At 51.6% G+C, this 24,269-nt stretch overlaps 10 protein-coding genes across 10 annotated transcripts; 4 read left to right on the top strand and 6 right to left on the bottom strand.

The window, feature by feature from the left end:
- Positions 1–188: 188 nt before the first annotated feature.
- Positions 189–1,195, bottom strand: STEHIDRAFT_130687 (uncharacterized protein; the record flags this gene model as incomplete). The annotated part of the gene is made up of 6 exons (XM_007303457.1): positions 189–214; positions 279–365; positions 458–674; positions 790–865; positions 998–1,093; positions 1,155–1,195. 6 exons carry the CDS (start codon positions 1,193–1,195, stop codon positions 189–191), a joined length of 543 nt encoding a protein of 180 aa, XP_007303519.1.
- A 173-nt stretch (positions 1,196–1,368) lies between these two features.
- On the bottom strand, positions 1,369–3,566 carry STEHIDRAFT_168052 (uncharacterized protein; the record flags this gene model as incomplete). Its single annotated transcript, XM_007303458.1, has 7 exons — positions 1,369–1,564; positions 1,627–1,791; positions 1,859–2,332; positions 2,407–2,583; positions 2,657–3,186; positions 3,253–3,316; positions 3,390–3,566. The coding sequence occupies 7 exons, from the start codon at positions 3,564–3,566 to the stop codon at positions 1,451–1,453; spliced, it is 1,701 nt and encodes a 566-aa protein (XP_007303520.1). The 3' UTR covers positions 1,369–1,450.
- A 426-nt stretch (positions 3,567–3,992) lies between these two features.
- STEHIDRAFT_168053 (uncharacterized protein) lies at positions 3,993–8,444 on the bottom strand. The gene is made up of 7 exons (XM_007303459.1): positions 8,002–8,444; positions 6,875–7,616; positions 6,700–6,793; positions 6,036–6,624; positions 5,508–5,946; positions 4,903–5,418; positions 3,993–4,797 (listed from the first exon to the last, which is right to left on the bottom strand). The coding sequence occupies exons 1-6, from the start codon at positions 8,157–8,159 to the stop codon at positions 5,344–5,346; spliced, it is 2,097 nt and encodes a 698-aa protein (XP_007303521.1). The 5' UTR covers positions 8,160–8,444; the 3' UTR covers positions 3,993–4,797; positions 4,903–5,343.
- Positions 8,445–8,568: 124 nt separating this feature from the next.
- Positions 8,569–9,561, top strand: STEHIDRAFT_78104 (uncharacterized protein). Its single transcript, XM_007303219.1, has 5 exons — positions 8,569–8,603; positions 8,670–8,718; positions 8,822–8,928; positions 9,039–9,080; positions 9,168–9,561. The coding sequence occupies exons 1-5, from the start codon at positions 8,601–8,603 to the stop codon at positions 9,228–9,230; spliced, it is 264 nt and encodes an 87-aa protein (XP_007303281.1). The 5' UTR covers positions 8,569–8,600; the 3' UTR covers positions 9,231–9,561.
- A 243-nt stretch (positions 9,562–9,804) lies between these two features.
- Positions 9,805–11,344, top strand: STEHIDRAFT_168055 (uncharacterized protein; the record flags this gene model as incomplete). The annotated part of the gene is made up of 1 exon (XM_007303460.1): positions 9,805–11,344. The coding sequence occupies one exon, from the start codon at positions 9,805–9,807 to the stop codon at positions 11,341–11,343; it is 1,539 nt and encodes a 512-aa protein (XP_007303522.1).
- A 516-nt stretch (positions 11,345–11,860) lies between these two features.
- STEHIDRAFT_168056 (uncharacterized protein) lies at positions 11,861–13,039 on the top strand. The gene is made up of 3 exons (XM_007303461.1): positions 11,861–12,460; positions 12,524–12,917; positions 12,973–13,039. Exons 1-3 carry the CDS (start codon positions 11,891–11,893, stop codon positions 12,999–13,001), a joined length of 993 nt encoding a protein of 330 aa, XP_007303523.1. The 5' UTR covers positions 11,861–11,890; the 3' UTR covers positions 13,002–13,039.
- A 1,328-nt stretch (positions 13,040–14,367) lies between these two features.
- On the top strand, positions 14,368–15,489 carry APO6/CPO6 (Cloroperoxidase; the record flags this gene model as incomplete). Its single annotated transcript, XM_007303155.1, has 5 exons — positions 14,368–14,456; positions 14,529–14,605; positions 14,670–14,769; positions 14,853–15,143; positions 15,258–15,489. 5 exons carry the CDS (start codon positions 14,368–14,370, stop codon positions 15,487–15,489), a joined length of 789 nt encoding a protein of 262 aa, XP_007303217.1.
- A 535-nt stretch (positions 15,490–16,024) lies between these two features.
- STEHIDRAFT_120938 (NAD-P-binding protein) lies at positions 16,025–17,320 on the bottom strand. Its single transcript, XM_007303462.1, has 4 exons — positions 17,147–17,320; positions 16,724–17,070; positions 16,439–16,610; positions 16,025–16,353 (listed from the first exon to the last, which is right to left on the bottom strand). The coding sequence occupies exons 1-4, from the start codon at positions 17,267–17,269 to the stop codon at positions 16,117–16,119; spliced, it is 879 nt and encodes a 292-aa protein (XP_007303524.1). The 5' UTR covers positions 17,270–17,320; the 3' UTR covers positions 16,025–16,116.
- Positions 17,321–18,346: 1,026 nt separating this feature from the next.
- On the bottom strand, positions 18,347–21,466 carry STEHIDRAFT_96289 (WD40 repeat-like protein). The gene is made up of 7 exons (XM_007303463.1): positions 21,237–21,466; positions 21,013–21,166; positions 20,922–20,948; positions 20,747–20,867; positions 20,588–20,691; positions 19,156–20,536; positions 18,347–19,096 (listed from the first exon to the last, which is right to left on the bottom strand). Exons 1-7 carry the CDS (start codon positions 21,402–21,404, stop codon positions 18,694–18,696), a joined length of 2,358 nt encoding a protein of 785 aa, XP_007303525.1. The 5' UTR covers positions 21,405–21,466; the 3' UTR covers positions 18,347–18,693.
- A 321-nt stretch (positions 21,467–21,787) lies between these two features.
- On the bottom strand, positions 21,788–24,052 carry STEHIDRAFT_96293 (uncharacterized protein). The gene is made up of 6 exons (XM_007303464.1): positions 24,027–24,052; positions 23,961–23,971; positions 22,853–23,895; positions 22,684–22,799; positions 22,147–22,627; positions 21,788–22,073 (listed from the first exon to the last, which is right to left on the bottom strand). The coding sequence occupies exons 3-6, from the start codon at positions 23,852–23,854 to the stop codon at positions 21,888–21,890; spliced, it is 1,785 nt and encodes a 594-aa protein (XP_007303526.1). The 5' UTR covers positions 23,855–23,895; positions 23,961–23,971; positions 24,027–24,052; the 3' UTR covers positions 21,788–21,887.
- Positions 24,053–24,269: the final 217 nt, after the last annotated feature.

Raw genomic sequence — 24,269 nt, forward strand, 5'->3', positions numbered from 1 at the left:
TCAATTAACAGATCGAGACAAGTCATGGATAACGATAGCTTTGAAATTGTACGATGGGTAAGCAGTAATCCATGGAAAGGTTTAGGGTAGAGGGTTCACCGAACCCTCCAGCCTTCCGCTCCAAGAAGAATAGCCATAACGACTGAAACGTGACGATGGTAGAACCAGAGAGCCGATGGTCCGTGGCCTCACTGAGGAGGTGGCGTGGCTGGGCCTACAACACATGGCCATAGTCAGTTGTGAGAGGATGCGGACAGAAAAGTGAGAAGGAGGCACACCGAAAAGTCCTGCGCGCGGAGGGGCCTGAACCACCTGTCCGCCACCCGGCATGCCACCTCGTGCTTGTGGCGAGTAAACCGGGTTCGCTAGAGCAAAAACAGGGCCAACCACACGAACACATATCCATCAGCTTCCACACAAGAGCGAAAAGAAATGATTAAGGAATCACGATACGCACGTCTCCATTGTGCCCAGCTCGGCAAATCGGCCTTCGGTGGTTCAGGTGGAGGCGGGGGTGGAGCGGGCAGAGCTGCGGGAGCCTTCGCTTTACCCTTGGCCATACGTTCGGGGCGTTTATGCACCACTCGCCAGGCAGGCTTCGCAGGTCCATCAAGGGCAGGCTCGGGGGGAGGGGGAGGGGCAGGTTCAGGAATGGGTTCGGGGAAGCCGAGACTCTGTGAAGATATCGAGACATGAGCGGGTGAGCTTTCGGCACGGTGTAACGATGTACGGGGCGAGTAGGATTGGTACGACACATTAGAACATTCGAGAAAATAGAAAATTGCATACCCTAGGGTGCCAGTCCGGTGAATACTCTCCCCCTGCGCTATGTTTCGACTTGACCGCCATAAGTTCTGCAATTTCACTGTATCATGTTTGACCAACAAAGAGGTCGGGTCGAATTAGTACAAGGGCGGTAGTTAAACCACCCACGTCAAACAACGGAGGCAAATTTCGTTGAACGACTCGATCGTGAGTGAGGAAGTGATGTACGCACTGCTGCAATGCTCGCCTCTCATCTCTCAACTTTCCAACCTCTTGCAGCAGAATCCTCACCTCGCTGGCAAGGGCCTTACTGAAATCGTTGATATATCTGATCGATATCCGAGACATCGTTCAACATCGCTGGCAAGAAAGGGAGTCGAGCGGCGTACTTGGGAGCAGCACCTGGGTAGGGCTGTTTATTCTGAGCCATGTTTAGTGTCCTTTAGAATGGAGTGTGGAGAAAGCCAGTAGGAGAAGGACAAGGGCAGAGCGTGAATAAAGTGAGAGTCGGAGGCAAAGAGAGGTTGCTCAAGCATGGTGCTTTTCGAACAGAGTCGTTCATCTTATCTAATCTGGAATCTTATTGTGGGCCACAATTATAGATATCATTCTAAGGATCTCCCAGTAACAGTTGAGTTGATAGTCTAACTGAACGTCTCATGATACTATAAAATGCTACAGTCATCTAAGCACGGACAACAAGGAACTGTTCTGGTATATCTGGACTTGTATACATCGCCAGCACAGGCTTAGTTGCCACCGCCACACCATTCTCGTCTTTCACCACCTCTCTCTCGACCTGTCGTCCACAAGGTCATTAGCACTGGTCAATAATAGGGTGCCAAAGAAGGATAAACTCACATGCCAGACCCGCGTCTCGATCCCGAACTGCGTGATGGACGAGCTACACTGCTCGACTAACATCTGGGTTCCTTCGCGTGGATTATATGTCGCTGGACGATGCGTGAAGTTGATGTGTACGGTTTTCATATCTTTAGCATGAGCCAAGATTTGTCCTAAATAGGGCTGCTCGGGGCGAAGCCATGGGATCAGAGCCTTTGGCAAAAATCAGTAAAGGCCCCACACAACGTACCAATTCCTCTGGCATGATCAGCATGAACAGCTGTTCCAGCCCTGCACACTTCCTGCACACCTCTTCTACAACGCTCAAGCTCAGTCGAATTCTATGAAAGCTGAATCTCTTCAATGTTGCTCCATGATTGGCGACCACCCTTCTACAAAAGTCGTCTACGAGCGCTTGTCGTCGTGCCTTGTCCTCGTCTTCCTGACGCTGCTTCGTTGATTGCGCTTGCGATGATGCGGACGAGTGAGAAGGGGTGGCGATGTAAGAGGCCGTAGTGACCATGGATGTGGGCCCACGAGTGGAAGAGGATGCATATATTTGAAAGTGTAAGAGAGGAGAAGAGGCGAGGAGAGCCAAGACGCCTTCTGTGAAGGCGGGAGTGATTGTTGAAGGATGGATTGTGAGCGTTAAGGAGGTGAGCGAAATAAGACCTGAGCAGGACTCGGTGCCTTTATGTGCGTTTTGAGCAAACATCGCCATATCCTGGAGCAGAATAAGCAATGCAGACATATGAACATTCTCGGATGTAATAATCGGAAGGTGAAATCGAGACTCACGAAAGTAGTCGACAGGCCTTCCAATCCTAGTCCCTTGATCCCTGCTGGGTTTGCTTGGATCATGGCCCATACACCTTTATGCGTAACTTTAGGGCATCCTGCAAGATAAAGATGCTCCAGAGAATTCAAGCTAGGAGCGATCGCCTCAAGTAATTCGTCCGTCACATGGTTGGAGAACTATTCTCCAAAGCGGAAATAGTGTCAATGTCTTGTAGGCACTGCATGGACGGCATACAGATGATCGACAGACCTTGCAAATCAGTGTAAGGCTCGTCAGTGTCGCTCCCGTCACTCCAGCCCACCTCGGCAGCATTTCCAATACTCCATCACTCGGCATAATCAACGAGATCTTCCTCAACTTGTCGAACTTCAGCAACAGCACTGGGTCGAAATTCCCCTCACTGTGCCCATTGATCTCTAATTCCGTGAGCGGAGCCCGTGTCATGGCTTGATCAAGTCTCGAGTCCGAATGCGACTTCTTCTCGCTGGTAAGAGCAGAGTTAAGCTTAACCGACGCCGAAGCCAACGAGAAAGTAGCGAATCCAGTGTCCAGTAAGTCGAACGACGCTTCTGGAGAGTGTGTGCGTGGATCTTGGGGTGACCTATGGGCAACGTAGCGAGTCGAAAGCGCATTGAGAATTTTCGAAGTGAGAGACCCATCCCTTGTCCATGTGCATGACTTAAGAGTCGTGCAGTTCTGTAAGCCAATCATGCAATCGTGCAGGAGGGCAAGGTAGGAAGGCGAAGTGCCAAGAAGTGACTTTGGAAAGTCACGGATTTCTGAGGATGTTTTAAACAGTAAGTATCTTGAGTCCCAGCCAAAGAAAGGAAGGTGACAGCGGTTACCTAGTCGTTTGACATGCTTCGCATGATGCGGATATTCAGCCAGTGTCTTGAACAATTTTGCCACCTATATCCACATTGTTCCGCTTTCAGCTAGATGTTGTGCATGTTTGAAAAGCGGGTGTCGTTCAGCGTGTTACCTTGATTTTAGCGTCCTTATACCAAGGATAGATTACAAGCCTTTCATAGAGCATTGGTACAGCGAAATCGTTGAATGCATGGTTGACGAGACAGACAGATGCGAGGTGGGAAGCTTTGAGGAGGTGTTGAATAATCAGCGGCAACAACTCTAGGGGAAGATCGTGGAGTTGTGCCATGTTACAAGGATTCGAGTCGGAGAGATAGGATAAGACGGTGCAATGTAAGTCGACGAGAAAATCAATCAGAAACTAGGAGGAACACGGAATGAGCTTGAGCGCAAAGCGATGAAGTTCAGTGCTTCGCTGAAACGCACCAGAGTTCAAATGCTAGTAAACCAGCTTCGGCGGAGGTCTGTGATACAGTGTTTTGCCTGCACGAAGAAAACATGGACATACAGATCTTGCTTTTTACGATGGAGAGTTCTACGTGGTGGGCCACTGGTGGTGGAGCCGAAGAAACCTTCAATTGTGGCGTAGCCGAGTGAAGGTTCCCCTCGTGGGAACGTCATGCCTAAAACGCCACCCACAAGCCTGAGTCCGCCCAAGCAATGCTCTGATCCCAGCCCGTCTGTAATCATACATGGAGACATGTAAGAAGAAAATTCAAGCAACATCAGTACCAAGGAATACGTCTATATCCAGCCCGACAATAATCGGAACGTGCATCATTTTCTGTCCACCGATTTTCCTCGTAACTCTGAGACTCGAACCAAACACAAATCCACCCTCAGCTTCGACCTTCCAATTGACATGTCCATTCTTCTCCTCAGTCTTATGCATCGCAAGCTCCATTCTCTTAGCCACTCTATCCTTGTCCAGCACATCTCCTTCGGCAACATCAATCCATCCCCTCGCACCCTGCCTCTCCCTCAACCGTCCCACCACCTCGAGCAACCAATCCCTGTAGTCCCAATCCTCCGACTTCGGAGTCGGCTGATGCGACTTTATGAGACTAACCACTTCCTCCAGTTCCTTCTTCACCTCTTCCGGATCCCTGCCATCCACAGCAAGAGAACCTAGCTTGACGCCACCCATGCACTTCTTGTAAGGATCATTCACCATCGACAGCCTCTCGTTCCGATTACACTTTGTCGTCCACGGGACGTCCTCATCGTAAGATCTTTTTTCTCCAGCGTCAAAACCTCGAGGCGCGACGGCAAAGGATTGACCGGCCATTTCTACGCCGTGGACCGGCTCGCTTGGATCGGTCGACTTATAGAGGTTTAGAGTGGTGAGGATTATGAGAGACCATTTCAGTTCGTCACAGGATGATCCAGTGTCAACGCCACAGTGTCTGTGTTGGACGATGACAATGGGGTAGTCGGGGGCGGGATTGGGAAAAGGGCCAAGATCTGGAGCAGGGGACGAAGGTCTGGTAGGGACGTCTTCCATTGTGAGCTAAAAGCAGGTAAATTCGGTGATGGTGGTGGTGTTCAAGTTGGTGGTGGTCGCGGAAGTGGTGGTGGTTGTCCAGTCCAAGACGCGAGTATTGATTCAAAGTTTGGAATGATAGACGTCAAACTTATACAAAAGGCCCGTTGTCTAAACGCCCAACAAAGAACCAACTGAGTACGGATCTTTCCACGTCAGAAGATCGATCGTCGGAAACCGGACAATTGGAAGAATCGTGCATCGTGCGACGTCCGTGCCATCGTAGTCAGCCTGGCAACGCATTGTAGCCCGAGTTTGGTCACCGCATCGCGCACTGGGCAGGAATTCCCTTCCTGTGGCGCTAGCTGATTGCTTTTCAATTATCGTTGCAAACACCATGGGAGGGGCTACCCAAATGTATATCACTCGCTTCACCTATGGTAGTACTAACGAAGCACAATCTTCTCAACAGAACTCACGACGCAAAGTCCACAGCTGAAAAGCCCTCACTAAGAAGTAACAACTCACACATCACACATCCACCGGTTATGATAATCGACACCGGGATCCAGTACAATCAGTTTCACCTAAATCTATCCTCATAACTCGAATATATAATCGCCGCAAAGCCTTCCACTTCCCTCACGTCCGCCAAGTTCTGCAGACACACACAACGACACAGGATGACATCAGTGCGCCTCGAACTGGCGTGGTTTCAGAAGGAAAGGGATGAAGGGGAATACTCACATCAACAAGCTCGTTCGGCACTGTATTCACAGCCAACGCACTCCACCTCGCCAATCCCGGTAGCATTCCCGCCAATCTCATCCTGGGCTCTTCGTCTTGCTCTGGTACCGATCCCGATACCGCGCCCGTGGTATCTTGGTTGGCGGAAGAGGTAGAAATGCTAGAAGAGAAAACGTTTCTCCGCAGACCCTCGAGGAGGACCTCGGTTCCGCGATCGAGACATCGCTCAAGAACTAGTAGGAAGTCTGGGGAAGAGAGGAGGTCGCGGGTTTCGGAGAGGAGGGCATTGAAAGTTGGGTTCTGTTCGGGTGCGGGCGCGGGTGCAGGAGGGAGGAATGGGGATGTTGATGATGATGATGAGGAGAATGATGAGAAACCGGTGCGTGCGAGAAGGTGGGAGAGGGCTGAGGACGTGGGAGGGAGGAGTGTCGAGAGGAAGCTACACGTGTAGACCATCGTCAGTTATCTTCATTCTGAGACAATGATCAAAGGGAGTGACCGTCCGGGTGTGCAGACCGAAAGACTCACTTGATTCTCCTCTCCCTCCCTTCGAACGTAACCTCCCATTCGACCCTTCTTCTCACATCTCCGACCAACCTATTCAGCTCCAATACACCGAGCTTACTCTTCAAACTCACGCCCTCAAACACCTCTTCCACACCCCTCCGAACACGCTCACCCACGTCTTTCCAGCCCACGTTCAGGATCCACCAACTCAACATGAGATACATCCGCTCCGTCTCGTCTGAGATGGGTTCATCGATCCAATGGTCTGCTGGTCTCGCCTTCGCCTTCCGCCTTGAACCTGACGCAGGAAAGCCGTAATCGTCGTCCGCATCCGCATGTTCGACCACGATCCTCCCGAACCTCGCCCAAGCACTATTCCCCATCCCCATCTCCTCCTCTTTCTCCCTCTTTGCCCCCTTCTCCTCCCCACTCTGAAAGAACAGCGAAGAGATATCGGTGTCGTACTCTAAGCCCTCTCTTGCCCTCTCGTCCGCCTCGAGCTCCACTATCGAACGTACGTACTTGTATCGGCCGAGGAGGGAGAGTTGGATGTGGGTAAAGAGGGAGAGGAGAGTGGTGGAGTAGAGGGTTGTGAGCGTCCGGGTCATTGCTGGTTCGTGCGTGCTGCATTGTCAGCTGGTGCGAGAAAGTATATGGATGGACTAGGGGGAGGAGGGATACGTACTGAGCATTTTGACTTCTCGCCACAGTTCGGCTTTGGACCTTGTCGAATCGCTCATCGAGACTTGAGGAGTAGGTATAGGTTGGTCGAGATGAGACTGTGTTATGCCCCCAGGAAAAAATAAATAAACATTCAGACAATAGCGATAGAAGAATGGAAATATAAAAGAGTCACTCACACTCCCGAATATTGATGGCTCTTGACTGCTCATACCAGAGCTACTTATCGACTCTGTCAGCCCATTGCCACTTCCACTCGTCTTCCCTACTTCGACGTTCGCAGAGGGCTGTGCGGATGATGCCGCAGGAGGTACGAGCACATTGTCCTCCGAAGCTCTCCTCGACCCCGTATGGGAGTTCGCTTGGGAAGAGGAAGAAGCCGACTGCTGCTCGGAGAACTGGTCCACCCAGCTCGCACCTAACTGCGAAGTGGACCCTTCCATCCGTGCCGACTGGGAGTGGGACAAAAGTGAGAAAGTGTCGTTGTCGGTATTACGAGGTACCGGGTCTACCGCTATTCCTGCCCCAGAGCTGATATCGGAGGAAGGAGCGGGTACGATGAATTCGAGGCTCGAAGATAGGGAGGAGTCGGAGGGTGGGATGAGGGGTGATGTAGGTGATTGCGCCAGTGGTTGGGCATATGGGTTCGGAGGATACGTCGATGTTGATATTAGTGATGGAGTGGACGTCTGAGGGTCGGGCGAAGAGTGGGCTTGTTCTTGTGGCGGCGGCGATACCAGTGGTGGGGGAGGTGGTGGTTGTGGTTGTGTGTTCGCTCGGGAGGCTCGTGTGATAGATTGGAGTTCAGCTGTAAGTGCTTCGACGTTCATTTCCGAGAGGATGTTTTGGCCGAGGATGGGAAGTTGGGACATTATTGTGAAGGAAATGTCTTGTATGTTTTGTTGGAAGCGTTTGCGGACGCTGTGGAGATACGAGTAGTTCGAGTAATGAGTATTGTGCTCTGATTAGATATGAGGAAAGTAGGTAGTAGATAGATGCAAGATATGCGTATGTTATATCCACCGAAGCATATCCAGAGCATCTTCGTACCACAAACGCGACTGAAGAGCCCTGAGATGTCTCGTGGGTGCCACACCAGCGGTGAAGGCTCAACACCCCAAAGGCTCGCCAGGAGCATACCAGATCGCTATTGGGCATTGAGCACCGCGGTCGCATTATGAAACCGACAATTCATCCGGGGTAGCATCTTGGAACGTGTGAGGACGAGAACCTCCCCCGCATTGGACCCAGGATCTAAATAGACGAGATTCCCAGAACCACAAAAGCAAGCGAAAGTAAAGCTTACTTATCTCTCGCAGCCCTCTCCTGCATAACCCTCTCCCTAATCTCTGCTAACCTGTCCACGACGTAACGTCCGACGAGGTAGGCGCCACCGACGAATCCTGCGGCTTTAGCAAAGCCTCGTCGGCGGTCGTAGAAGTAATTCGTGATTGAGCCAAACATCTCGGTCGATGGTGTATTATGATGAGCTTGGTGGTGGTCGCATAAGTACGAAGGATAGAGGAGGATTTAAACCGAGAAGGCAAGGCGAAGTTGCAAAGGCAAAGTGGTGCGCTTGCACTTCGGCTTTCGCGCGTTCGAGGACCGGCGGGATGCACGTGTTTATACTTCTCGTCAGAGTGGTCAAGCTTCAAAGAAGAAAAACAGAATGATTGTGCCAATATTTTTATGTTGAACGATAAATGTTCACTCTGGTAGGGAGAAATAAGAAATACAGGGAAGAGCGATGTAGTGTGGCCCACGAGAGAGGGGAGACGGAAGACAGCTCTCGGACTTCCGGAGTCGGCTTTACGTAATTGCCACGCGAGCTCCTCCAGCCGTTGTGCGACGCTGCACGACGCCGAGCTCAAGCGGCATCTCATACTCTACTCAACTTACGCATCAATGGTCTGCGCCAAACCCTTCAAATTAGCCTGATAACCGATACTCAATATGTTTTCTTTATACTCATAGGGTGGCGGAGCAAGGTATCCCTATCCTAAGGCGGTCTGGTCCCCAGCCGGTTTGTCCATCTCCAGCTTCTTAAATCGCCTATTACTGACCGATTCATGGCCTTGTAACACCTCTATCCCATGAATTGTTATAACGAACGTACCCAAAATTAGGTGGCTGGTGGGGTCAACCCAGAGCCTGGAAAACAAACACCGCTGTCCTCTTCGCAGGCATCCTCGCGGTCGCGTATGGCACTTGGACGATCAGCGCAGAACATGAGGTCCGTCCCCTCACCTCTCTTTATCAAGCCTCGCGCTCATGAGCAACCCTTTTTTCTTTCGGTCGGTATTGTTTGTGTTTCGTCTTGTGCATTGTGTTTATCTGCTTCAGAGGCGAGACGTTCTCCCGAACCGTTGGATACCTTCGATGATGGTACGCCCCTTTCATTACCTTCTCTCCGGCCATTCGTTTCTCTGCGTCGTGTTTACTTTGCTCATTCATCTGTATGGTGCCGTACAGTGGGCGAAACAGTTCAAAGACGCGGAGAAGAAGAAGCTAGAAGAGTCGCAGTCACAGTCATAGAGTCCGCATTGTGCCCGTTGCATTCTCTCCGAATACACCTTTTCCTGCTCCTTTTTCGAGTGTATCTTCCTCAACAAACAATTGTCCCGAGTCTCGGGCATTCGGAATCGCCTCTACTCCGCGGGGCAACGAAGGGGATGGTGTGCGAAACCCGGCCGGCACGTCCCCCTTTAGTCTTCAAAGGCTGAGGAAACGAAGATCATGGTTTGTTATGATTTACGTCCCGGAATACTGACGTATGCAGCAGCAGAATATATTTGTAACGTCTAGATCCCTATCGAACACCGAATAGCGACACCAGGACCGTACCCTGACAGCAAGCACAGAACAAACGACAGCTCAACGACAATCACACGACGACACCGGAAGATACCGAAGGCACTGGGCCTTTTGTCGATGAATGTTGGTTTCTCGCATACGCGTACGCACAGCCTATTCCTCATCCAATCGCGTCTTTGTTCGTGCCCATAAAAGGTCGGGATCCAACCACTATAAAGGCCAACCACTCACTCTTCCGCTCCTTCATTCTTCTCACTCCGCACCTCGTTGCTTCCAGACTTCAACTGTTGAAATCATGTCCGCGCCTAAGAACGATGGAGCAGAGAGACTCTCCCGAATGGTTCATTTTATACGGTTCAGGAATCGCAATCTCAAGCACGACAACAAGGCCAACGACGACAACGACAACAATAACAACAACTCATTCTCCCTGCCCTCTTCGCCCATATCGTCCACACCACCCTCATCCCCATTTTCACACTCACGTCCATCTTCGTACATCGACCCCCCCTCGACCTCAGATCCGTTCGACCCGTCCTCTTTCCTCTCCTCTTCTTCCTCGCCCTTATCCGCCTCCTCGGACCCACACTGGGACCCATACGCGAACCCCATACCCTCCTCGCACGGACAGAAAGGCCTCAGAAAATCCTCCTCCCGTTTCTTCCAACGCATAACCGACCGCGCCCTCGGCCGTCGCCGGACCGACTCCAGACCTGAACCCTTAAAGTTACCTCCCCACTCTTTCATCCCCGCCACATTCGACCCTCAGACCTCGACGGGGATAGCGACGACCACAGGAACGGGGGCAGCGGCAGAGGCAGAGGCGAGGGCAGAGTTCCCGATCGTGGTCGTCCAGTACAAACGCGCTGATTTCGGAGTGGGCATGGAGGAGGAGTTGCATTGGATGCTCATGATCCTTATTACCGACACGACCTCTCCTTTGGCCGGCTCCTTTCATTCGGAGGAACTGGCTATGACCATGAGCGGGCCTTCGTTCCAGGCTATCGACCGGCATTACTCCGATGAGCGTGGGGTGGTGTGGAATCTGCATTACACACAGACTGATAATCTGGTCAATCTGTTGAGTAAGCGGTGTTTGGGGGGTGTCAGGGTTGGTGGGATCTCGTTTAGGGATATGGGGAAGGAGAGGGAAGAGGTTGATGGAGAGAAGGGGAATGGGAAGGAGGAGGCTGATGAGCAGGATAAAGGGAAGGAGGTGAACGGCGAGGGCGGAGGTAGATGGAAGACGAGGGAGGAACTAGAAAGCGAGGTGAAGGAGGTGGTCGAGTTGATCAGAGGACATGAGCCGGTCGTCAAGCAGGAAGTGGAGGGGTGGAACTGTAGGGCCTGGCTGCTCGAGGTTCTGCAGCTGCTGAGGGAGAAGCAGCGCCAGGACGGTGTTCGTGATGAGGGCGGCTCTGGCAGCAACAAGGGCTCAAAGAGCTCTAAGGCCTCCAAGGCTTCCAAAGTCAAAGATGAAGAACCGAAAGAGCGCCAAACGGAGAGCCGGTCCAGAGGCTGGGTCGACGACGGCGTGACCCTCGAACAGAAATGGATAGTCGAACGCATGCGGGTCGCCAGTCGCGAGACGGTGAAGCGAAATGCTTTGCTGGAAGAGTTAGGGTTGGATGGGGGAATGAGTGTTCGGTTGGTGGGTGCGAAGGAGGAGATGCAGGAGTTGAGCGACGGTGAGAAGCGGGTGGCAGAGGGAAGGATGAAGTATCACGTTCCCGTTGTTGTGGGATGGGGGTGTTGCGATGGTGAAGGTAGTAAAGGCGAAGTCAGTGAGGATGAGGCCGAGGGCGAGGGCAAGAACGGTGCCGAGGAGGTGTAAGGTCGTCCATGGGGATTGGTGATACGTATGGGATCGTTGAATATAGGTAAGATTTTCTAATGCCATACAAAGAAGTGCGCTACATCTGGATTCACGTAGCATGTATCTCGTAGTGCAATGCACAGTAATTTACCTCTAGTCCAGCTTCGTCAGGCTGAAGCTGTTGTTTGGACTGTGTCGATCAGTGTGGCGCAATGTTGCCACACCGGTTGATGCACGGGTAGAAATTTACCGGGATGTCCCGATGTCGACTTGTTCTCGACGTGATTCGTTTCACCTCTTCAGGACCACCTCGTTTCCACATTCTCTATGTTATTCATAACGTCTGGGTTGTGTATGCATGCTCCTCCTCCAAATACCTTGCCATGGTCGATGAAGCCGAAGGAGCTTGATCAAGGAACTCGGTCTCAGACTGGAGATTGACGCCCTAATTCTACTCGGTCGCCCATAGAGCGCTGCTACTCTCACGCTTCGTGATGTGACTGCTGGCATGCTTCTTCTTGTGCATATCTTTGTCGACAACTTTCTTTAATTACCACACAGAAAAATGCCCTCCCGACAAACCAGCGATGAATACTTCGCGTTAACGTCGTACCCACCTACCAACGGAGACGACACAGAATCGGAAGGCTTGCTATATTCAAATGAAGTCAACGAAGAAACCAAGCATCCTCTGCGTCAGGCCTCAACAGGATCTACTACTGTCTGCGAACAATTGACTACGCTTCTCTTATTTTCGGCATTTCTTGTTTCGCTTCTCAGCTTCGCAACGACGCTGTACATCCACTTTGCGCGCTCTCGTTCATCCATATCCACTGGGTCATATGCATCGGCGTACTACAACATCGATATCAGTAGCTTGCGGAAGCCAAGTCAATACCTCGGACTCGAACGGGTCGATGGGAGTATAGAAAGGCTTGCGCAGGAGCTAGCTCACAACGGTGCGGGGGGCGGAGCGCACGGAGCAACATCGTCGTTGAGTAATGGGTCAATGACGATGAACCCTCCACCGAGTTTGCCTATCGGACCTGGAAGGGCGACATCCATTGTGCGAGTGAATGAGAGGTTTCCCCATGCCACGTTCCCGAGAGATGGATGGGTGCTGCTCACCAACGAGGTGTGTCTCAGCTTCAATCCTCAATCTCAGTCGTGGGGCTGATCGCTCGTGTTGGATGTGTAGGATGTTTCTTTGATGCAATTCAAGATTCCTCACGTACCACCATCATTCCTCTGCACATTTCACATCTCCCTCCCCACGCGACGCACTCTTATTCAACAGGCGAGCCTGTTGACGCTCGAAAGTCCATCCACCGTCTCTCCAATTCTTACAATATACGACCTCAAGCATGCGCCCCCACATAATGTCACATGGGCCACAAAACCTTCGCGGGGATCGCTCATGCGGAAGATGAATGTAGAACTCGGTATGGATCTGAGGACGGAAGCGTTCGACTGTGGGATGTGGCATGTTGAGGAAGGAGAAGAGGATGATGAGATTTTGACGGTTGAGGTTGGTTGTGAAGGGACGGGATGCAGGATTGAGTATAGGGAGGAGGAATGCGATCCTTTACTTGGTGCGTCGATTTTCTTTGTGTTTCTAGTGCGACTCGTAAGCTGACGTCACCCCAGGTGTCGAGCTCATCTCTGTCGAGAGCTAGTCAAACTATCAATGTATGTAAGAGTTCATCTCATGTCGGGGGTTCCTAAGATGGGCCCAGAGTGTACAGACGAATACTCCCTACGCAAACTCCGGCCGTTTCTCCGTATTGAGACAGAAACACAGAAGCTTTGGCCACTGTCCGGTGTACACGGACCTGCTGCTTTCAGCTCCCCCAGCAGTGGGATGAATACGCAACGTAGAGTGATGATTATTTCTTGCATTCTAGGCTGGTCTAGTTCACAGAAATTCGGGGAATCGTCTCGTAGGAATACTCTTGCAGGCGACGAGCACTCGCGACCTGGTTTGTGCCCTGGCCTTCTTACCTGGCGTTTCCTCAATTTCGCTTTAAGTCGTGTTGCCCCGCCTTCAGAAGTGCGATGGCTGTGCTACCGATCGCGATGCCCCAAATCCTTGACTTCCCATTGGTTCGATGGTAATTCAACAAGGTGATCAATTCAGCTTCAGGCTACTGGTTCGGCAATCATACTGTGCCAAGGTCGAGTCGAAGCGAGTCCACAGCTTCTTACGGAATGCCACAAACCGCAACACTGTCGATGATCTTGGGACCCACTACGACGTGGATTGACATGTTGTGCCCACTACAACGACGGTCTCGGTGGTTCTTTTTGAACGTCTGCACTCTGCGAGTTTTAGGATACCCGGACTGGATCCAGGACGTTCGAGTTGACCATTTTTCCGGACGGCGAAAAATTTTGGCATCTACCTTTTGTCTTTCCTTTCTCCTCGCTAACCCATTGTAGCCTTGGCAAACAACTGTCTGTATCGCTTAGGATCCATTCAACATCCCAGTCGGCCATCACCATCTACATACGTATCGACCTCGTTCACCAGGTGCTGGGCTATAGCGAACACTACCAACAAATTTTCGGTCCATTGGCAAACCAAACTTCGCTTCGTGGTGCACGAGAGACACTCCGTCCTCTTTTCTACTCCGTGCACTGGGATTGGCGATGTCAGACGGTGAGCCATAGCCCCAAATGGACGCCCGATTTCGGAGCACGGCATAAGACACAGAGAGCACCTCTCTGCGCAGTAACATTCGAGTGCATTCACCAATGTGGAGACCACCGTCGCACAGGATCTTACGTGTGTCACGAAGAGGCTTGTTACTTCTTACCTGTGGTCCTCGAGGCGTTAACACTTTGTGGTGGGTATATAAGACAACAGCAAGGTGTCGAGAATTCTTTAGCAGTCTCCAACCCCTCAGGCATTTGTTTCTCACTAGATCAACGATCCACTTCGCCACACTTCCTATTTTCACGCCCTTCGCGATGCGGTTCAGTCTCCAATCCGCCGTTTTGACGGCCTTGGGTGCGGTCAAGGCCGTATCTGCCTTTGGCTACATGCCGAGGGATAGTGGGATCGATTTTGCGGATTACCCTTACCAGGCTCCTGGGCCCAATGATTTGAGGTCTCCTTGTCCTGGCTTGAAGTAAGTCTCGATACTCCTTTTCCTTGCTTCCCGCTCCAGGATACATCACTGACTTGAATGGCCTGCCCGCAGCGCGCTCGCCAACCACGGTATTCTGCCGAGAAACGGAAGCAACATCACGATTCCTATGATACTCCAAGCTGGAATCGGTATGTCCTGTTCATCGTTGGAGCTATCACATTATGATGCTCATTGGCACTGGAACGGTTGTAGACGGATATAATGTGCAGAACGATGTTTTGTTGTTGGCTGCGAAAGTTACGTTGCTCGTTAGTACCGAAGTAGATAACTTCTCGCTCGACGATCTAGACATGTACGTATCGCTATCTTCCTGCCCTCTCCTGCATTATACGGCTTTGTCTTATTGACGTTTCCGTGGATCTTCTGCCACCATAGGCACGAAAACGTTGAGCACGACGCTTCCGTCTCCCGCTCTGACTACTATTTCGGCGATAACCACTCTTTCAACGCCACTCTCTTCAACCAAACGCTCGCACAGTCCAACCCCGGTGTCGACTACTATAACGCTACTTCTGCTGGGCTCGTCCAGAAGGCGAGGCTCGAGGATTCCATGGCTAGGAATCCGAATGTGACTAGCACGAGTAAGGAGTTCCTCATCAGGACGAGGGAGTCGGCTTTGTACTTGTCCGTCATGGGTAATGCGACTACCGGCGTTGCACCGAAGGAGTGAGTCCTGTGCTCCTTTCTTCCCTCCATTTCCCTCTGCTCCTCCTCGCCAGACTTTCCGTCGACATAATCGAAGTATCTACTGACGTCGAATCGGTCAAAATAACCACATAGATACGTCAACATCTTCTTCCGCGAAGAACGCCTCCCCATCGCCGAGGGCTGGAAACGCTCCGATGTCCCTATCACGTCTGCTCTCCTCGATCCCTGGTCTGCCACCATCCAGAACCTCTCGGATTGGCAAGGCCCCACTCAGGATTACTCGGACATCGTTATTTCTCCTGATGGAGGGCTCCAGACGCTTCTTTTCCCTGGGGATGGGGATGGCCAGAATGGGCTCGCCTAGTGGCGTTTGCGGTTGAGAGACGGTCGAAACGGAGGATGAATGGAGGACTGTCATATTTATTCTGAGTGGACCTCATCTTTGTGGGAGTCTTTGGCTCTCGATATCGGATACATCCTATGGACTCATTGGACAATAGGGCTCATATCATGATGTTACTTTAATAGCTACATACGTCGAGGCTGTTAATTGTTAGCTGTGATATTGTTTCCGCTTGCGCTCTTATTACTTTCGCTTCGTTCTCGGTGGCACTATTCTCTAAAGCCGGTATGATGGTCATAGGGATTATTACACCACAGCCATCCCGCGAAAGACGATTCTTTCGATGGGTGTGAACCCGGCCACACAAGCTATCAAGTCGTATTACGCTAACCAGAAGAATTGCGAGTTTTTGATCCTCGTTTTTCATTTATCGCCGCTGTTTGGCGGCGCACAAGCAAGCCTTGCAGCGTACGCGAATTTGAGTCCGCGACATCACGATGTTTCACCCGCCAGAAACCCTTAGTACTCTTCTATAGAGTAGGCTGGTTGTGAACCGTAACGTCGCTGTCCAATCTCATTCGACTTCCATTATACTTCATGAGACGTCGCGATCAGCTACTACATAGTACCAATATAATACTGGTAAATTCAGGGGGCAATAGCCGCCAGAACGTTCTTGGGATTCCAATCCGGCCACAATCCGTTCGACAACTGCTCCGGCTTCCCGACCAATCCCTGCCCAAGGGCCCACGACAAATGGATATAACTGGAAAAGTCGCTCGCATCGCTCGCTACCGCTTCATTCAGCTCTTTTTCGGATTTGTAGGTGACATCGATTTTCTTGCCGGTCTTCTTCTGGTAGGTTTCAAAGACTTGGTTGAAGGACTGTAAGAATTATGAGGCGTTAATCATATTAGATGTTGTGTCTCTCGAAAGACTGTGGCTATCATAATAAGACTACTGGACTTACAGCACGTTCGCCTTCGATGCGGAAGGTCTGCCACTCGAGCTTGGAAGCAGGGAGGCTCGTGAGGACGTACGCCACGAAACGAGCGATGTCAGGACTGGTTGTCCACGAGATGGGAGTATTACCATCTCCGCCCACACTTGCCTTGCCATTCTTGATATCGAGGCCCAGGGCCCTGTCCATGGCACAACATCACCATCGTTAACAATAACAAAATACTTACAAAACGAGTAGAAGAATGAAGGTGGTGGTGATGTTGAAAGGAAGTAGAGAGATAATTCTGCTCACGGTATAAAGCAAAAGTCTGACCACGGGCCCGTAAAGAACAAAGCATAGGGAAGGCTCAGCTCTTTGCACTTCTTCTGGGTCGCGACTTTGAGCGCGAGAGCCCCGTGGTCCGGGATTGAGGCGTGATCATCAGTTGCATCCCCGAATTCCGTTGGGACGAAGAGTTTCACGCCTGCAGATTTGGCTGCTTCAGCAAGGGGGAGCTGAAGATCCATGGCACCCAGGCCGACGGTGGAGATGACGACCTCGACGTTGGTGAGAGCGGCGCTGAGGGAGGAGGGGGAGCTATAGTCAACTTCCTTGACGGTGGCACCCCTGGCGGCGAGGCTGGCTAGCTTGGAATTGTTCTAGGTGTATGCAGGTGTGCGAATGGTGAGCTAGAGTAAGCGATTGAGATCATGGGATGTGATGAGGTACACATACAGAACGAGTGAAGACAATTACGTCCTTGATGTTTGAGGAGCTCTTATATTTGAGGAGCTCATCGACAATAAGCGTACCGAGCCCACCGGCCCCAACGACGACAAAAGATGTGTACCCAGACATGTTATTCGGGAGGAGTGGTTAAGATCAGTCCAGGTAGAAATATATACACTCTAAGAACACCCGTTGGAGGATGAGTAAGACCGAGAGGGCAGAACAATGCTGACGAACCAGACAAGTCCGAGTCGGAGTCCTATACTGTGCCAGAAGTGAAAGGAGAATGGGTTGGAGCTGACCTTTCTTTGGTGGAATGAAGCTTTCTACGGGCATGTCAAGTGTGTCTGCGGCTCACCTAACGTGTAGTCTCTGAGACCGTGACAGTGCAGACCTTCAAGTGATCGAACTGTGGTGGTGAATACTGGTCGTTCAACAACTCGCAGCCAAATTTGAAGTGGACTCACAGCAAACCTATTGAAAGGTCAATCTTCTTGCTGAGTAGGGCATATACGTTGCGGTTCACATCAGTTTTGTGCATCATTCTGAAAGCGAAAAGTGTGAACTCAGAATCCCGGATGTGGTGCCGGATATAATATTCAGTTCACATTGAGTTTGGATTCTCGAGACGGGTCTACTTCTGCTCGCATCCCCGTTTCCTTGCTGACGACCTCGGATGTCGCGGTTCTTCTTGATACTACAGTACGCGGGCCTCCTGTCAAAGTGTATCTGTTGTTTTGAACCATGACAGCGAACAGGGAGAGGTAGGAGGAGGCCGCTCTCGCGTCGAGTTCACACAAACGTAAATTGAGCTATGACGCTCCAACAAGACAAAATTGTGAAATATTGAACCCGTCATGGGTTTAGTTCACATCGCATTTTGGAGATGTGAACCGCTACATATATGCCCTAGTATGGACCATAGTTCAATCCTGGGGCGAAGGAATCTGGAAAGAATTGAGCGGAAATAATCACAAAACTTGAAATCCAACGCGTGACGTCACGCGCCAAATCGGCAGGTGTGCCACATCCGAGCAGACAACAAAGCGCACAAAAGCTTCCAAGTAACCAAGGAATAACACCTCGCAAGCGGGGCAATGAATTGTAACGTACACAAATACAAGACTTACAGACCGAGGCTGGCTGAGAAGGCAGACAACGAGGTTCAAGCAAACGTATTGTGAGAGCGTGTATGGGTGGCGGGTAGGTTCAAACGAAACACGGGGGTGGGGGTGCAAAAAGAATAACGTAAATGGAGACGGAAATAAGGAGAATGGGCGAGAAATGTATATAAAAAGAACAGACAGAACCGAGAGAGATGGAAGAGCATAATGCAAAAGCATGAGCGTATCATGTAACCAAGCCAGACGAGATTGACCACAAGGGTGGAGAAAGATCAAGAAGACGTTGAGTACGTTAAAAAAAAAGAGCACGCGTTATGACTTCTGAGAGGTGGGGAGCACAGCTAGAAAAGCATGAACGAGCAAACGAGTTTGGGAAGGTAGACGAGTAGCGATGCTTTCGAAGCGGTTAGAAGAGGTGTGGCACCCAATTTATGAACCTACGTCGCCAACCCTCGTCAACACCACCCTCCTTTTCTTCTTGGGCGGCTCCTCCACGTTGTCCTTATCACCAGCAACGCTGCCCGATGCTGCAGCCTCGTCATCCGTACCCGAGACACTGATAGGTGTAGCCGGTGGTTCACTCCTCTTCAATGAATGTGTTGCGGAGATCGCAGGCGAAGCTGATGGCGGTAGGGAAACGGCAGAGACAGATGGCGTAGTGGCCGGAGTGAGGGAAGCTGAGGAGGTAAGAGGGACGGAGTGGTGCTGGGCGATAGATTGGAACTGGAGGGTTTGTTGTTGAGTGTGGTGAGCAGGCAAGATCTCGTCGAACACGACGATTGTGCAGTAGCCGTCTCGTGCAGAAAGCATGAGGCATTGACCGTCGGGCGACCTGAAGCCAAAAAGACTATGAGAACACAATCACGGCAAGGAAAAAGCGGGAAGGCATACCATGTCATATCTGTAAATTCGCGGTAATGAAGGTTCGTCAAGATACAAACAGGGCCGGACTGCTGCGTGTCGTAGATCGTCACCGTATCGGTCGTTGCTACGGCGTAAAGCATCCTGTACGGCAAAGAAAACACTGAGCCTGTACCAGGTGCGGGAGTAGGTGGCTTCGAAACCGCAGGACTGAAAGGTCGAACAGAGACAGAATCACTAGCAGAAGGTGCTGGCGAAGGAAGAGTGTGCAAAAGTCCTGATGTGCCCGTTGGCGCTGGGACGGCCAGTGGCGCTAGGAGTGCCGAGGAGTGCTTCAGCGGCGAAGGAAGAGGCGATATTGACTCGACAAGCGAGATTGCGGTGTGACTTGGAGTGGTCATGGGCGTTGCAGAGGGAGTCGTCCCGATGTCGACAGTGACATTATCTTCCTTTCCCCTCTCAACGGTGATCATCTTTGTATCTGTCTGAACATCAGGGCCGAATACTCCTGGACGAAGTTCATACAAAACGCTGGAGAATTTCACCGCAAGACTGGCCTTCTTATGGCCAGGGAGTTGCGCAATTGGCGGTCGCGCAAAGTTGGCGCGAGAGTAAATGAAGACAGAAGAGGTTGATGAAGGGTTGACAGGTTCTGTAGCCTGCGAGCCGCGCTTCCGACCACGGGTTGGCTCTTCGGACTTTGACGGGGACCGGGTAGACCCTGGGACCACTGATGGATCCTCAAACTGGCCAGCAGGAGTCAGAAGTAAACCTCCATCAGGACTGAACGTCAGTCGTCGATAGAATGTCGTGAAGCTCTCGTCGCCATATAGATTCCAGGTTGACGGGTTTGCCGAGGCAGTACGAATGGCGGGCAATGCGGGCATCGGTGACGGGGAGCGCCCATATCGCGCAAAGTTCGCAGGCGAGCTTGGCGCATTAGAGCCGCTGAAAGACGATCGTCTAGATGAGGATTGTTTATCCATTGGGGGAGGGGGGAACATAGACGATGAGCTGGCAACCGAAGTCGCCGGGGTGAGTGGGATGCCTACGGGCGAGGGGGAGGGTGCCATTATGGACGGTGTAGTGGCAGAAGTATCCTCCCGGTGCAACTGTTCGCTGACACTTGTGATGACGGATTCGGCATCGCTGGCGCTGGACTCTCTATGGAACATCCGGGGTCGGCTGGTGCTGGGGGTAGCGCTGTGGGAGCTCGGGGTGCGAGTATGGTGAGTAGTCATTCGAGAGTTCTTGCCCACAGCGTGAAGGTCAAGGCCCCCGTGCTTGGTGGAAACGCTGTAAACGTGCATGGACCGATCACTGCTTTGCGTAGCAATATATTCGTTGAGTGGATCCCATGCAACGCCCTGGACATAGTGATTGTGTTCGGCAATCTCGTTGACGCACTTGCCTGAAACATCTGCATCAGAAAACAGTCACGACTGAAGGATAGAGGTACTACCATCGATAGTGCTAAATACCCTGGCTACGTTATCTGTGCTGCCAGAAATTATATACTCCCCTGACGGACTCCAGGCAAGATCGTAAACCTGCATAGAGGTGCATCTTTGGATGCCAGACATGAGTAATGATCCATGTTACAGAAAATGTGCAATCGTACTTGAACGTGGTTCTTGGCTTCCAAAACTCCTTCTCCAGCTGCATCTCCTCTGGAGTCAGGTCGCTGCCGTAGACACCCGTGTTAGGAGACGAGGTTTGTGACCAGATAATAATCATGCCGTCTAGCTCCCATTCAATAAGATGCCCATAAGACAAGGGGCATAAATGCAACTCACCATCTCCAGCAGAAGCGATAAATTCTCCTTTAGATACGGCGGATGCATATCAGACTCCTGAGCGTCACGCACTGAAGCTAAAGTAGCGTACCGTTTGGACTGAATCTCACGACGTTGACAGGGGCTGAATGCTTGTTCAATGTCGCTAGATACTCTACCCTTGGAGGTCTCGCTTCAACTGCATCTCCAGGAGCGCTTTCCGTTACAACAGATGGTGGCAACATGTTGGGGTGAACATTCCAGAGCTGCCCACAGCCGTGTCAGCGAACTCTCCGCGTCGCATTTACATTGTCTCCCGAGCGAGATGACACGCACCCTGACATGATTATCTTCTCCTCCCGTGGCTAGCTTATAGGTCTGACGCGTAAAACTCCTTTCCCCGCCCGCGGTAGGACGCGCCTTCTTGAACGGTACGGGCTGGAAATCACACGTCGCGATTGGCTTGCCGTCGTGCCAGTGAATTTCGATACATTTAACGCGCATTTCCTGCCCTTGGATTTCGCTGAGAGTATGGCTGAGACCGTCGCAAAACTAACAAAGGGCGGACACAAGAAGGAAGAGGATATGGGGAAGTGAGAAGAGCCGTTTTGGCCCTCTTTGATCACTCGGCTTGGATTTGGGTTCGCGGCAGATTCCAGCTTTCGTTGTGGCGGCATGCCAATAGCTAGTGTGGCCCAACCTTCCATCCGACTCACCACTCAATTCTTTTCGTTGCTACCCCCACACGAAAGAAAAATGTAGTGGCAACACCGGCAACCCTAAAGCTTATCTGAGTGGGTTGACTCTTGTATACGCGCGCAGTAAAATTTCCCGGTATCCTGACAATGAGCTGCCGTTCTCCACGTCCTGGATATGGCAGATGTCGGATTCGAATGTCAGGGTACGGTATCAATAGCATATGCTAATACAAAATGTAGATCACAAAACCAATACTTTCGCAACGACGGGCAGAAAAACAAAAGCAAACTAGCCGAGAGAGCTCGCTCTCAGAGTTTGGGAGAAGCTTGACATTAACTCTGTACGCCCCTGTGGCGAGCTCGCGCTCTCGTCTGGCTGAGCATCGCCTTCGCCATAGATAACTGCAACATCCTTCATATCCTTTTGGAGGATTTTTGTAAGGTGTGCGAGACCAGCTTGCTCCTCAGCTAGAATCTGTGCAGGGTCGAGACGAAGAATCAGACATAACGACAGACGAGCGAAAGTAAGGAGAGCGGTAAGAACGAACCTGGACAATCTGTGATAGGCCGTCCTCGTCCACCACAGCCCACGAAACTCCCTGCTCATCGTTCCCGCTCTTTAGTGCGTTTAACGCCCCGACCAAGGCCCACATCTCGTTCAACCTAGCCACCAGTCTCCCCATCCCGCCGACTGCGTTCGCTCCTCCCCTTCGGCTAAGAACTTCACCCTCCATCTCCTCCAAAGCACCTCTTAACGCTTCTTCTTCAGGACGTATCGCGCTGCTTCTCAATGCGGGTATCAGCAGATGTAGGTGAGTGACGAGCTTGAGGAGCCTGTGCGTAAGCTGGGTCTGTGCAGCGATGGCTTTGTTCAAGCGTGGAGATGTGGAGAGGGCGTGGGCGGACGAGAGTTGGGAGATTCGTGATTGGAGCTCGGTCAGTGCTTTGGTGTGTTGAGCTGCCCGCTCGGCTTGGCCCTGTACACGAGCGTGGAGGTCGTCGAAGGAGGTAGCAAGGACGGGGATGAGGCTGTTCCGTTGGGATCAAACGATTGCAACACATGATACATAATGAAAGACACCGACCACGAAGGATCAGGATTTTCCCTGACAGCTTTTTGCCACGATTCTTCGTTCGTGGCATTTGCAGGACGACAGTAAAGTTGTACTTCCTCGGGGAGGACAAAGTTATAGAAGTAGTGCTGGATAGAGTCGGGATAAGAAACTAGCAATGAAAACCGACAAAAGAACGCACCTGGAAACGGTTATTCGGACTTTGCGGATTCCAAGCCTCCACTATGGCCTCTATCCTCTGCTGAAGGTTCAAGAACTGAGATTGAGCGTCTTGCTCTCTCTGACCTGCCGCACTTGTTGGTAGCCGTGAGGAGAAAAGGCCAGTGTTTGAGGTCGACGCGCCAAGACCCGTAAGTCCAGGCAATGTGCTCTTCCCCAACAAACTCGAACCCAACAGACTGGAACCAAGACTCGAAGATTGTGACTGTTGCTGGGGCTGCTGCGAAAGGCTGCCAAAGAGAGAGGTCGGTTGCTGCTGTGCCTGATTACCGAAAAGAGAAGTGGACGGCTGTTGTTGATTGGATTGTCCGAAGAGGGATGGTGTTGCGATACCGCCACCAGGAGCCGCTGTGTTCGACTGCATCGTACTCCCGAAGGGACCTCCGCCACTCGTACCCGCGGTCTTGTTCCCGAACAGTCCTCCGCCCGACTGATTCGAAGTTGACGCACCGAACAAATTTCCTGTGGCGGGCTGCTGCTGATTGTTCGCGGTGTTAGTGGTGGATCCGAACAATCCTCCTGCCGCGGGCTGATTCGTGCTTGTGTTCCCGAATAAACCGCCACCCGTATTCGTTCCACCCCCTCCCGCATTACTATTTCCGAATAACCCACCACCCGTTGTCCCATTCGAATTGGTCCCAGCGCCAGCATTACCAAACAGACCCCCACCTATCGTCCCAGGCTGGCCTTGGTTTTGTTGCTGATTATTCGAGGCTCCAAACAATCCTCCACCGGGTGCCCCCGTTCCTGCTCCTGCTCCCGTAGTACCGCTCTGCTGATTCTGAGGCTGCGTGTTCCCAAAAAGGCTACTGCCTTGGATTGCGCCCGTGTTAGTGTTCGTGCCTGTAGTCGAGCCGAAAAGTCCACCAGGTTGGGCTGGCAGCGGTGTGTTGTTACTGGTGGACCCGAAGAGACTGTTACCGGCTGGCTTGTTACCAAAGAGGCTGTTTCCAAACGCAGACATTGTGATAGAACAATGGCAGAGCTGACCCGCGGACTATGAGTCTACATAAGAAAATACTGGGTCAGCGCATCTGTCCAGACATGGGGCGAGCAGTAAGCACACCTACTCCTGATCAACCTGGAGATCTCTTAAGTAATCGCCTATTTCTCTGAGACTATGATGAACAACCTACGACTATGTCTATCTAGATGTATCTGGCCGGGCCACAGCAGGAAATGATGAACGCGTCGAAGACAAAAGCCGAACTTTGGTGGCACGCGTCGTTCAACGCGTGTACCCCATATTAGGGTTAGGGCTAAGTTACGAACTTGCGAAATGAATTGTTTCCTTGTTGATCAACTTGATTCCATCTATGATCCCTCTGTCCATTTGAAGATCAACTAAGCTAGTAATGTCGCTTCGGAAGACCGTACTG

This window comes from Stereum hirsutum (assembly GCF_000264905.1).
Source record: "Stereum hirsutum FP-91666 SS1 unplaced genomic scaffold STEHIscaffold_6, whole genome shotgun sequence".
Classification (NCBI taxonomy): Eukaryota; Fungi; Basidiomycota; class Agaricomycetes; order Russulales; family Stereaceae; genus Stereum; species Stereum hirsutum.

Excerpts from the sequence above, each read along its gene's own strand:
- STEHIDRAFT_168053 (XM_007303459.1), bottom strand. The coding sequence starts at position 8,159 with ATGTTTGGCTCAATCACGAATTACTTCTACGACCGCCGACGAGGCTTT. Across the intron at positions 5,947-6,035 it reads GGGAGGGAGAGGAGAATCAA|CTTCCTCTCGACACTCCTCC; the intron begins GTGAGTCTTTCG and ends CTACACGTGTAG. Across the intron at positions 5,419-5,507 it reads TGCCGAACGAGCTTGTTGAT|AACTTGGCGGACGTGAGGGA; the intron begins GTGAGTATTCCC and ends GTGTGTCTGCAG.
- STEHIDRAFT_78104 (XM_007303219.1), top strand. Across the intron at positions 8,719-8,821 it reads GGCGGTCTGGTCCCCAGCCG|GTGGCTGGTGGGGTCAACCC; the intron begins GTTTGTCCATCT and ends ACCCAAAATTAG. Across the intron at positions 8,929-9,038 it reads CGATCAGCGCAGAACATGAG|AGGCGAGACGTTCTCCCGAA; the intron begins GTCCGTCCCCTC and ends TATCTGCTTCAG.
- STEHIDRAFT_168056 (XM_007303461.1), top strand. The coding sequence starts at position 11,891 with ATGCCCTCCCGACAAACCAGCGATGAATACTTCGCGTTAACGTCGTAC. Across the intron at positions 12,461-12,523 it reads GGGTGCTGCTCACCAACGAG|GATGTTTCTTTGATGCAATT; the intron begins GTGTGTCTCAGC and ends TTGGATGTGTAG. Across the intron at positions 12,918-12,972 it reads GGAATGCGATCCTTTACTTG|GTGTCGAGCTCATCTCTGTC; the intron begins GTGCGTCGATTT and ends ACGTCACCCCAG.
- STEHIDRAFT_120938 (XM_007303462.1), bottom strand. The coding sequence starts at position 17,269 with ATGTCTGGGTACACATCTTTTGTCGTCGTTGGGGCCGGTGGGCTCGGT. Across the intron at positions 17,071-17,146 it reads TAATTGTCTTCACTCGTTCT|AACAATTCCAAGCTAGCCAG; the intron begins GTATGTGTACCT and ends GCATACACCTAG. Across the intron at positions 16,611-16,723 it reads TCAGACTTTTGCTTTATACC|GGCCCTGGGCCTCGATATCA; the intron begins GTGAGCAGAATT and ends TGCCATGGACAG.
- STEHIDRAFT_96289 (XM_007303463.1), bottom strand. The coding sequence starts at position 21,404 with ATGCGCGTTAAATGTATCGAAATTCACTGGCACGACGGCAAGCCAATC. Across the intron at positions 21,167-21,236 it reads GAGAAGATAATCATGTCAGG|CTCTGGAATGTTCACCCCAA; the intron begins GTGCGTGTCATC and ends GGCTGTGGGCAG. Across the intron at positions 20,537-20,587 it reads GGTATTTAGCACTATCGATG|GCAAGTGCGTCAACGAGATT; the intron begins GTAGTACCTCTA and ends CAGATGTTTCAG.
- STEHIDRAFT_96293 (XM_007303464.1), bottom strand. The coding sequence starts at position 23,854 with ATGTCTGCGTTTGGAAACAGCCTCTTTGGTAACAAGCCAGCCGGTAAC. Across the intron at positions 22,800-22,852 it reads GTCCGAATAACCGTTTCCAG|CACTACTTCTATAACTTTGT; the intron begins GTGCGTTCTTTT and ends GACTCTATCCAG. Across the intron at positions 22,628-22,683 it reads GAAAATCCTGATCCTTCGTG|CCTCATCCCCGTCCTTGCTA; the intron begins GTCGGTGTCTTT and ends CCAACGGAACAG.